Raw genomic sequence first — 12831 nt, 5'->3', positions numbered from 1 at the left:
AGCAAAGATGGGAATGTTTGGAGATATAGTTGCCCCAACAGCATTTTATGGATGTGAGTCTTGAAACTTGCAAGCAAAAGAAATGAAGAGTAAGGATGCATTAGAAATAAAATCCTGGGGACAGTGGAAGATAAAGAAATCTACATGGAGAGGGCAAGCAAGGGTGTGCCAATGTGGTTTAAACACATAAAGAGGAGACAGAAAAAAAATAAGAGGATCCATGTCAGAAGTGGAGGGAGCATGGGGAATAGGAAGACAATGAAAGAGATGGAAGGATGGAGTTGAAGGTAGCTTTAAGGTATTGTGGCCAAATCATTCATGAGGTTCGAAGGTACATATGGGATACAATGAGCTGGGTCTAAGTGGTATATGGCGATAATGTGCTATGAATGGGCTGAACCAGGGCACATGAAACAGTCATGGTAATCTAGAGTAGCCAATGGGACTGACTTTCAAATAAAGATTCTGGTTTTGTTACACTGTAAATGAAAGCTTAAAAGTGATTTTGTGCTAAAAAGCAATTTCTTAACTGTTTCTGATACTACCTCACTAGAGCAGGGGATGCAATTGGGTATGAACATGAAGAAAAGATATGTTTGTGCACAATTCATGAACTTACTTATTTCCGGCACTGTATATCGCAGGTTTAAGCCACGCAAAGCGCCGACCAATATGATCTCGACACCAGTGGTAGAGGCCTGAGACTCCCTCATCACATCCTTCAGCAACAAGTGCTCTGGTACAGTAGCAGATGGCTCGCTCAAAGTCACTTCCCTTGAAGGCAATGACATGGTTAGGTACCTTCAATACACTTGGTTACAGGAATGTGTTACAGAATCATAAGTTAGAAATAGATATGAAAAAAATTATATATCTATATTATCCCTGAGGTGGGGAGAGAGAATTCTACCTCCATATTCCCTGTGTTGTAGAAGGCGACTAAGAAGGTAGGGAGCTGGAGCTGGAAATCTTAACCTCCAGTTTTCACCTTTCCGAAAGGAGGAAGAGAGAAGGGGGCTAAGTAAGGATCTCTCCTCTAAGGCTCAATCCTGTGTTCTTAACGCTACCTTGCTGATGTGGGATATGGCGAATATATATAAAATATATATCTATATATGAGTTTGCTTTGAAGAATGTATGTGAGAAATACTTAGAAAAGCAAATGGATTTGTATGTAGCATTTATGGATCTGGAGAAGGCATATGATAGAGTTGATAGAGATGCTCTGTGGAAGGTATTAAGAATATATGGTGTGGGAGGCAAGTTGTTAGAAGCAGTGAAAAGTTTTTATCGAGGATGTAAGGCATGTGTACGTGTAGGAAGAGAGGAAAGTGATTGGTTCTCAGTGAATGTAGGTTTGCGGCAGGGGTGTGTGATGTCTCCATGGTTGTTTAATTTGTTTATGGATGGGGTTGTTAGGGAGGTGAATGCAAGAGTTTTGGAAAGAGGGGCAAGTATGAAGTCTGTTGTGGATGAGAGAGCTTGGGAAGTGAGTCAGTTGTTGTTCGCTGATGATACAGCGCTGGTGGCTGATTCATGTGAGAAACTGCAGAAGCTGGTGACTGAGTTTGGTAAAGTGTGTGAAAGAAGAAAGTTAAGAGTAAATGTGAATAAGAGCAAGGTTATTAGGTACAGTAAGGTTGAGGGTCAAGTCAATTGGGAGGTAAGTTTGAATGCAGAAAAACTGGAGGAAGTAAAGTGTTTTAGATATCTGGGAGTGGATCTGGCAGCGGATGGAACCATGGAAGTGGAAGTGAATCATAGGGTGGGGGAGGGGGCGAAAATTCTGGGGGCCTTGAAGAATGTGTGGAAGTCGAGAACATTATCTCAGAAAGCAAAATTGGGTATGTTTGTAGGAATAGTGGTTCCAACAATGTTGTACGGTTGCGAGGCGTGGGCTATGGATAGAGTTGTGCGCAGGAGGGTGGATGTGCTGGAAATGAGATGTTTGAGGACAATGTGTGGTGTGAGGTGGTTTGATCGAGTAAGTAATGTAAGGGTAAGAGAGATGTGTGGAAATAAAAAGAGCGTGGTTGAGAGAGCAGAAGAGGGCGTTTTGAAAATGGTTTGAGCGCATGGAGAGAATGAGTGAGGAAAGATTGACCAAGAGGATATATGTGTCGGAGGTGGAGGGAATGAGGAGAAGTGGGAGACCAAATTGGAGGTGGAAAGATGGAGTGAAAAAGATTTTGAGTGATCGGGGCCTGAACATGCAGGAGGGTGAAAGGCGAGCAAGGAATAGAGTGAATTGGATCGATGTGGTATACCGGGGTTGACGTGCTGTCAGTGGATTGAATCAGGGCATGTGAAGCGTCTGGGGTAAACCATGGAAAGTTGTGTGGGGCCTGGATGTGGAAAGGGAGCTGTGGTTTCGGGCATTATTGCGTGACAGCTGGAGACTGAGTGTGAACGAATGGGGCCTTTGTTGTCTTTTCCTAGTGCTACCTCGCACACATGAGGGGGGAGGGGGATGGTATTCCATGTGTGGCGAGGTGGCGATGGGAATGAATAGGGGCAGGCAGTGTGAATTGTTTGCATGGGTATATATGTATGTGTCTGTGTGTGTATATATATGTGTACACTGACATGTATAGGTATGTATATTTGCATGTGTGGACGTGTATGTGTGTACATTGTGTATGGGGGTGGGTTGTGCCATTTCTTTCGTCTGTTTCCTTGCGCTACCTCGCAAACCCGGGAGACAGCGACAAAGCAAAATAATAATAAAAAAAATAATCTGTTTCCTTGCGCTACCTCGCAAACGCGGGAGACAGCGACAAAGCAAAAAAAAAAAATATCATTATATGTTATATATCTATATGTATTATAGATAGGGTTGTGTGGAGGAGGGTGTATGTGTTGGAAATGAGATGTTTGAGGACAATATGTGGTGCGAGGTGGTTTGATCAAGTAAGTAATGAAAGGGTAAGAGAAATGTGTGGTAATAAAAAGAGTGTGGTTGAGAGAGCAGAAGAGGGTGTATTGAAATGCTTTGGTCATATGGAGAGAATGAGTGAGGAAAGATTGACAAAGAGGATATATGTCAGAGGAGGAGGGAACGAGGAGAAGTGGGAGACCAAATTGGAGGAGGAAGGATGGAGTGAAAAATATTTTGAGTGATCGGGGCCTGAACATGCAGGAGACAGCAACAAAGGATAATAAATAAGTATAAAAATTTATTATACTAAACTGCTCTCTCCCACATTAGAGAGGTAACGCAAGGAAACAGACGAGAGAATGGCCCAACCCATCCACATATACATGTATATACATAAACGCCCACACACGCACATATATACATACCTATACATTTCAACGTATACATACATATACATACACAGACATACATATGTACAAATGTACCTGCTCATACTTGCTGCCTTCATCCATTCCCATCGCCACCCCACCACATATGAAATGGCACCCCCCTTCCCCCCATGCGCACATGCGAGGTAGTGCTAGGAAAAGTCATAAAAGGCCACATTCGTTCACACTCACTCTCTAGCTGTCATGTGCAATGCACCAAAACCACAGCTCCCTTTCCACATCCAGGCCCCACAAAACTTTCCATTGTTTACCCCAGACGCCTCACATGCCCTGGTTCAATCCACTGACAGCACATCAACCCCAGTACACCACATGATTCCAATTCACTCTATTCCTTGCATGCCTTTCACCCTCCTGTATGTTCAGGCCCTGATCGCTCAAAATCTTTTTCACTCCATCCTTCCACCTCCAATTTGGTCACCCACTTCTTGTTTCCTCCATCTCTGACACATATATCCTCTTTGTCAATCTTTCCTCACTCATTCTCTCCATGTGACCAAACCATTTCAATACACCCTCTTCTGCTCTCTCAACCACACTCTTTTTATAACCACATATCTCTCTTACCCTTTAATTACTTACTCGATCAAACCACCTCACACCACATATTGTCCTCAAACATTTCCTTTCCAACACATCCACCCTTCTCCACACAACCCTATCTATAGCCCATGCCTCACAACCATATAACATTGTTGGAACCACTATTCCTTCAAACATACCCATTTTTGTTCTCTGAGATAATGTTCTCGCCTTCCACACATTTTTCAACGCTCCCAGAACCTTTGCCCCCTCCCCCACCCTGTGTCTCACTTCCACTTTCATGATTCCATCCGTTGCTAAATCCATTCCCACATATCTAAAACACTTCACTTACCCAGTTTTTCTCCATTCAAACTTACCTCCCAATTAACTTGTCCCTCAATCCTACTGAACTTAATAACCTTACTCTTATTCACATTTACTCTCAGCTTTCTTCTTTCACACACTTTACCAAACTCAGTCAGCAGCATCTGCATTTTCTCACCCAAATCAGCCACCAGTGCTGTATCATCAGCAAAAAACAACTGACACTTCCCTAGCCCTCTCATCCACAACAGATTGCATACATATATAAAGATAAGTATACGTATGTGAGTAGGAGGGATGGTCAAGGGCATGAATGGATTACACGTTGACTGATAGGCATGTAAAAAAGAGAGTTTGGATGTTAATGAGCTGAGAGGGGCAGCTGGAGGGATGTCTGGTCACTATCATGTGGAGGATACTGTGAAGATTTGTAGAGGTTTTCAAAACAGAAGAGAGAATGTTGGGGACAAAAGAGTGGTGAGAGTAAGTGAGCTTGGAAAGGAGACTTGCGTGTGGGAGTACCAGAAGAGATTGAGTGTAGAATGGCAAAAGGTTAAAGCAAATGACTTTAGGAGAGTGAGTGAGGAATGGGCTGTATTTAGGGAAGCAGTGATGACATGTGCAAAATATGCATGTGGCATGAGAAAGGTGGGGTGAAGCATGGGGTGAAAGCATTCATCTTCTAATTCCATATTTCATATCCCATGAATTTTTCTTTCTTGAAATATATAATTTTTCCTAAATTCAATCCTTTAACATGTCTCTTTATTTTCTTGAAATCACTTCCATTCAAACCTATTCATTGAGCCTTAAAACTAAAATCAATATTGTTACCTTATTCTTAGTATACACATCAAAATAAAATGTAACTGTCACTACCAAATAACATAGCTTTCCAACTTATACATAACTGAATGAAAATAGTACTACCTGCGTATTGCTATTATCTTTTAGCTCTTGGAGAAGTTTGTACGAGTGCCTAACAGCAACCTCTGGGCGTCCACAATTGATTGCAACAATGATAACTGCTGCTCGTATTCGACTTAACCACTCCGTGCATGTCTGACGATTTGTTCTAAAGAAGGCTCGAACACTCTGGAGGGATAAGAAAGTAATGATTCATTTTTCTTTCTATATGTGACATACTGGGGATAATTATCATAACTTGCTTTTCTAGAGCAAGTAGCTGGAACAAACTAAATCTAAGTGAAAAGAACATATCCAGAAAATTACCTGAAGTTATTAACAGGCTGTAATCAATATGGAGCTAACACACAAACAGGACAATAAAAACACCTACATCAGCCTCATCCCACCTACAAAGGTTACTGGCTATCCAGATATGACTTCTCACAGCTGACAGTATTATCATCTTTCTAAGCCACATCTAACCAAAACAGGTAAGAATATTTCCCAATGAAATGTTTTCTCCTCTGGGTAAACTGCAGAAAAAGATTTGCCTAACACTATTGGGATAACAGAATTAATGGTAATCTATCAGCTGTACCACATACATATGCCTTCCTGATATAACCCATTGCCTTATTCAATGTCTTCAGGTATCTTGATAAGTAAGACTAGTTCCATCTTATCAATCAAAGGCAGAAAACTGATTCTTTACACCATGCCAGCTGATGGGAGGACAGTGGGACTTGGGTGAAAAGTGAAGATTTTTCTATTTTTTATCAGTATTTCAATAAATTTTTCACCCTCTGAATAGATTGTGAATGAGATATATAATGCTATTGATGATGAAACAGACACATAAGAGCATGGCAGTAAGACTGAAGTTTATTCCCGGTCTCATGGAGATAGCTAAAACTTAGAAACATCAGCAAGTATATCTAGATCTCCCTCTTGTTTACCATGCTCCACTATTTCCAAACTTAAGTGCTTCTACCATGTTTATGTTTTCTATAAAGTACCAAAAGGAAAAAATTATATGTTGTATTTCATACAATTATCTATTTATTTCACTTTATCGCTGTTTATCATTGTTGGAATTACTATTCCTTCAAACATACCCATTTTTGCCCTCCAAGATAAAGTTCTCTCTTTCCACACATTCTTCACTGCTCCCAGACCCTTTGCCACCTCCCACACCCTATGACTCATTTCTACTTCAATGGTTCTATTTGCTGCTAAGTCCACTCACAGATATCTAAAACACATCACTTCCTCCAATTTTTCTCCATTCAAACTCATATCCTAACTAACTTGTCCCTTAACCCTGCTGAACTTAATAACCATGCTCTTATTTACATTTACTCTCAACTTTCTCCTTTCACATACTTTTCCAAACTCAGTCACCAACTTCTGCAGTTTCTCACTTGAATCAGCCACCAGTGCTGTATCATCGGTGAACAACAACTGACTCACTTCCCAGGCCCTTTCATCCCCAACAAACTGCATACTCACCCCTCTCTCTAAAACTCTTACATTTACCTCCCTAACCACCCAACCATAAACAAATCAAACAACCATGGGGACATCACACACCCCTGCTACAGACCAACATTCACTGGGAACCAATCAATCTCCTTTCTTCCTACTTGTATACATGCTTTACACCCTATTCTCTTAAGACCTTCCACAAAGAATCTCTATCAACCCTCTCATATGCCTTCTCCAGAACTATAAATGCTACATATAAATCCATCTGTTTTCTAAGTATTTCGCACACATTCTTCAAAGTAAACACCTGATCCACACATCCTCTACCACTTCTGAAACCACACTTCTCCTCCCCAGTCTGATGCTCTGTACATGCCTTCACCCTCTCAGTCAATACTCTCCCATACAACTTTCTAGGAATACTCAACAAATTTATGCCTCTGTAGTCTGAAGACTCACCTTTATCCCATTTGTCTTTGTACAATGGCACTATGCATGTATTCCGCCAATCTTCAGGCACCTTACCATGATCCATACATACAGTGAATATACTTACCAACCAAACAACAACAGTCACACCCCTTCTTAATAAATTCAACTGCAATATAATCTAAACCCGCCATGTTGCTGGATTTCATCTTACACAAGGCTTTCACCACCTCTTCTTTCTTCAACAAACCACTCTCCCTGACTCTCTCACCATAGAGAGAGAGAAGAAAGGTTAATGGGGATTCTTACAAAAAAGGAGAGCAAGTTATAGAGGGATGTACAAGAGAAAGTAGCAGGAGATCAAGAGGAAGGCAACTCTAGCGCAATGTTTTAGGAGGCTCCTACCTAATGTTCCTTCTGACTACTTCTACCATATCATCAAAACAAATCACAACTGAAAGTTTACTAACCTATGGACAATCAAGTTTTAGTATTTTCTGAAATATGAAGTATTAGTATTTTGTACCAATGACTGAATATTTCATAAAACTATGAAATGTAAATAAATTATTCCCCTCAAATTTTTTTTACTATTCTAATACAGTATAAACTTTCTATAATATTAACACATACTGTACCTTATTTGAGGGAGGAACTGCAACAGCACAACCATCACTGGCATTGAACATTGCTTTTTCAAGGCTTTCAACAAACTCCACCAATAACATCACAGCCAGAAATTGGACTTTTACTGTGCTGCTCTCACCATCATTTTTCTCACTACCATTCATGTTTTTTGTGCCTGTTCTATCATCTTCATTCTTACCACTAAGTTGATTTTTCTCGATTTCTTGACCACATTCCCTTACTTCTTTTGCCCTACTTTTAATCACACCTGCAAAAAAATTAATCATATAAGCAAATCCATTTTACGAAAAATCTGAAACACAAATAAACACAATTGAGAGGAGCCTAGTACATAATGAAATAATCTGTGGAAATTTTTCAAAACATCATTAAAAAGGAAATAATATCATTCCAATTCTATATCTATATCTCTGATGCCAGTTCCATTCTGGAACTCCCTTAAGGGGGTAACTACAACAATAGTCTCCATAACTAGTGAATTTTAGTGATGCTTCTTAGCCTTTAGTGCCTCAACCTTAACAGGCCACTGGCAGAGGGCAAGTCTAGCACAGTATTCCTACTGACTACTTCTACCTAATGCTCCTGCTTAATGTTCCTCTGTACTACTTTTACTCAATGTTTCTACCTAATGTTCAAACCTAAATGTTCCAACATATTACTTCTATCTATTGCTCCTACCATTTTCCCAAAAGACAGGGCTAGTACACTGTGCCAACCAAAGGAAAATCTAGAATTATGAAGAATGAGCTGTGTGAGTTAAGGAGTCAAGAGATATTGCATGTTTGCAGACAGAATGCCAGTGGTCCAAGTGTGGTAAGGCAGAAAGGAAAGACAGCTACTTAGGTCAGAGGACTGCAACTTGACAGCCACTAATCCTCCTGATACCTGATTGCCTGCCAACTGCTACCTACCAGATAATGTGAACAGCTGTGATTATGTGAAAACTGTATGAAAAGGTCTTCATTGCTAATAGACAAATGTACTAAATGACTTACCTGCCTGACTGTCTGAATATTTCTCTTTAGATTAGTTTTGTTTTATAAGCTTGAGTGCAAATATTCATAAGCTTAAGTAAGTGAACCAATGGTTTTGAAATTTTGGGTATGGTGATCATCACCATAGGCTGAAATACAAACAGAGCTAATTTTGTTTCAGCACAAAACCAAGCTTGAGAATTTCATATCAAATTGGAATCAGGCATGGTAAACTACCACAACCATATAGCTATATCTAGGCCTACTAAAAGAGGTTGGATGAAGGGGCGTGTGAGGGTTTTACAATGGATAAAGAAAAACCAGAGAATCACCACACTATGCAAAAATGTAATTACACACATTTTCATTTAATCCACTCTCTAATAATCATATGAACATCACCTTCAATACTGGTGAATGTATCCTGAGGCTTGCCAAGTGTTGTCCTTAACTTGTTTGCAATACAGTGCTGTGCTGGTTCCCATGCTAACCATTTCCAAAGCAATGTGCGTAAATGTGAAGCCAAAACAGGGAAGCTCCAGTCCTCAGCCTTAGCCATTCTTTCTACTCTCTGACTCATAGCAAAAAGATCATCCTGCCAACATTCTCCTCTGAAACAGATATTTACACCATATATATAGAAAGCATATAATAAGTCTGAAGTAAAAGTTTCTGTTTAGTTTCAATCCAGGGAACCATGCTTTCAAAAGACTAGACCCCTAGTTTTGTTGTCAAAACTGAACTTTTTACATCCATATAAATCCCTATTCCATTAAGAAAGCCTTCCTGTTTAACCCGACCATTTTCTGTTTCATATCTATGAAGGTTATCCAGATCATAGTTATCAATATGGTGCTCACCATTAAAGAGCAAAATTCTTAAACCAATTCTTTCATTACCAATCTTACCCCACTTAATGTTGGGTACTGCCTCTCTCCTTACAGATCATACAGCAAATGAGTGTGCATTTGACTTCCTGAAGACACTCATTGATCTTCCGAATCTTCAGTGTTTCACATTTGATAAGATGCATTCTAGATTTTCTAATGGTAATTTAACAAAAATTTAGTTATTCAGTTTCTTGTTTTTCCTTGCCACACTGTGGAAGGGAGTATGAGTTTCTATGGCTCAATGGAATGGGGGAATGGGGTGGATTACATATCTACAGCCTTCACAATATCACACACACAACCTTAAAGTTAAAGTGAAACAAAGAATTTCACAATTACAGAAATGGTTAGTTTTTCATTTTACACACCATGTGTAATTGTCAAGTGAGCCCACTGTCTCCATCTTTTCCCTCTACACACACAAACTACTTCCACTGAACCCAACCCCTAATTGCCCCTTGATCATCTAGATAATCCTGAATCCTAATCAATTCTCTCACGAAATCCAACCATCTGTTCTGTGGTCTTCCTTAAAAATACAATTAACACAATGACATATGGACCACCTAAATTTAAGATGAAATTATATGATGTGAATCACTGAGAAGTAGAGACAAACCTGAACCAACAATAAGTTGGACAGGTGTCTTCAATTATATCTTTGTTTAATGGGAGAAAAAAGAAACAGACTATAAATGTCAGCATGAATGTAAAGTTGAAATAATGCATCAAATGATGAAAGGGAACACTTGGAAAAGATAGCACATATAGGCAAGGCAGAAGACCACTCGTTACTTGGAAAAATAGTGGAAGAGTACTGGATGAAGAAAAAATGGGGGAAGCATGCATGGTATGGTGTAAGTGAAGGAGGCTTGTAAGGACAGGGATAAGAGGAGTCTCTTTTGTCAAGGTCACCACCTTGATGGGAGTTCCCGAAGGGAATGGGCAGCTGAGATATAGATAGAAAGCTGTTGAATTAAATCCAGGTGAATAAGAAAAGAGTACAGAATTGACCTCTTTTTCACAAACAGTATCTCATCGCAGACAATAAGGTAAACAAAATGAGCATCTCAGGTCACATCATTGATGTGACTTCAAACTAGAGTAGATATAAGTGAAGAAAAACAAAACATTGTTGTAACATTTTAAACTCATGAATTGTGCACATATAATTCATATTCTGAGAAAAAAGAGTAAAGTGAGGTAAATATAAAGTTGAATTTGGCAAAATACTAATACAATACTGTTTTACAAGAAAGGAGAAATACTGAATGGAATGAGGGTAAATAAAACAGCAGGCCCATATAAATTCTATCTGAGGCAAAGAGGCAAAAAATGAGATAGCTAATCCCTTGGCTTCTCTTTTCAATAAGTAGTTTGCTATGAAAAATTATCCAGAGGGATGGAAATTTGCTAATTAAACATCAATGTTCAAAAAGGTAATAAATCACTGCCTGGCAATAATCGTCCAATTGGCTTAGTGTCTGTAGAAGCAAACTAGTGGATCATCGACCGTGATAAGACACTAAACCATTCAGAGGACCACCGCATAATAAATCATTCTCAGCATGGTTTTTCACCAGAATTACTCATCTGAAAAATCTGCTAAATTTCTTTCGTTAATATTCTTTATTACACTTAACCGCTGTCTCCCTCATTAGCGAGGTAGTGCAAGGAAATAGAAGAGGAATGGCCCAACCCACCCACATACACATGTATATATATAAACACCCACATGCACACATATACATACATATACATCTCAATGTATACATACATGTACATACACAGACATATACATATATACACATGTACATATCCATACTTGTTGCCTTCATCCATTCCTGTTGCCACCCCGCCACACACGAAATAGCATCTCCTCCAGCGAGGCAGCGACAGGAGCAGACAAAAAAAAGGCCACATTCGTTCGCACTCAGTCTCCAGCTGTCAAGTGTAATGCCCTGAAACCACAGCTCACTTTCCACATCCAGGCCCCACAAAACTTTCCATGATTTACCCCAGACGCTTCACATGCCCTGGTTCAATCTACTGACAGCATGTTAACCCCAGTATAATACATCATTCCAATTCACCCTATTCCTTGCATGCCTTTCATCCTCCTGTATGTTTAGGCACCTATCCCTTAAAATCTTTTTCACTCCATCCTTCCACCTCCAATTTGGTCTCCCGCTTCTCCTTCTTCCCTCCACCTCAGACACATATATCCTCTTTGTCAATTTTTCCTCACTCATTCTCTCCATGTGTCCAAACCATTTCAACACACCTTCTTCGGCTCTCTCAACCACACTTTTTTTATTACCACACATCTCTCTTACCCTTTCATAACATACTCGATCAAACCACCTCACACCACATATTGTCCTTAAACATTTCATATCCAACACATCCATCCTCCTCCACACAACCCTATCTATGGCCCATGCCTCGCAACAATAACATTGTTGGAACAATTATTCCTTCAAACATACCCATTTTTGCTCTTTGAGATAATGTTCTCACCTTCCACACATTCTTCAATGCTCCCAGAACCTTCAATATATGTAATACATATGTAACATATATGTTACCAAAAGAACTGTTGAGGTCTGTGTAGTTTCCATGATTTTATGTCCTTTTAAACATGAGCATTACATGATCATGTTTTTCATTCAGTGTATCATACATAATATTCGCAATATCCATACTTGTATGTGTGAGGATAACGTTCATTTATGATGATGTATCAGTCTCTCTTTTTACTACTTTCTTCACTATCACCATTGTATATCTGTTCTGGATTGATGCAGTTCTTTGGAAGATTATATAACATCAACACCCCTACACATTACTTCCCCATAGTTACTCTTTCCATTACTGTAGCAGATTATATATACTTTTAAAGTGATTTTTTTCCACTGTCATATGAGTATCTCTGAAATTGTACAGTAAAATACACTTTTTATACAAATAAAAAAACAAAAATTCTAAGGGTAAGGACAAGAAAACTACAAACACAAGGATAAAGTTTCCATCCTGGGGTGGTATATCCCTGCATCTTAGGTCCCCTTAGTATGTTTCCTAAATTGAGCTTGTGCTTCCTATTTCACTGTAAGTATTTACTCTAAGCTCAACAACACAAACAAAAATGCAAATAGAAACTGAAGAAATATCATGAAATCACTCATATCCAAGTAGGATTATCCTCATTTTATACTGAAAATCTGGTGGAGCAGTAATGCTGCAACTGATTTTCTATCTGAATATTTTGTAATGCTCATATAACTGAGAAAAACTGATCATCAAACCAAGCCAAATCACGA

General features: G+C 39.3%; 1 protein-coding gene across 2 annotated transcripts in view; it reads right to left on the bottom strand.

Annotated features, from left to right (window-relative positions):
- The window catches only part of nonC (serine/threonine-protein kinase Smg1), a 455954-nt gene that overhangs the window by 192976 nt on the left and 250147 nt on the right, over positions 1-12831 (bottom strand). For both annotated transcript variants that reach the window (XM_071692708.1, XM_071692701.1), the window contains exons 18-21: positions 9024-9232; positions 7638-7894; positions 5107-5271; positions 620-774 (exon numbers count right to left, since the gene is read on the bottom strand). In XM_071692708.1, coding sequence (XP_071548809.1) covers positions 620-774; positions 5107-5271; positions 7638-7894; positions 9024-9232 — 786 coding nt within the window. The remainder of the gene's footprint in view (positions 1-619; positions 775-5106; positions 5272-7637; positions 7895-9023; positions 9233-12831) is intronic.

The sequence above is a fragment of the Panulirus ornatus genome, chromosome 4, assembly GCF_036320965.1.
Source record: "Panulirus ornatus isolate Po-2019 chromosome 4, ASM3632096v1, whole genome shotgun sequence".
In the NCBI taxonomy this organism is placed as follows: domain Eukaryota; kingdom Metazoa; phylum Arthropoda; class Malacostraca; order Decapoda; family Palinuridae; genus Panulirus; species Panulirus ornatus.
Note: the sequence above shows the minus strand (reverse complement) of the source record. Positions and strands in the feature narration are given on the sequence as shown.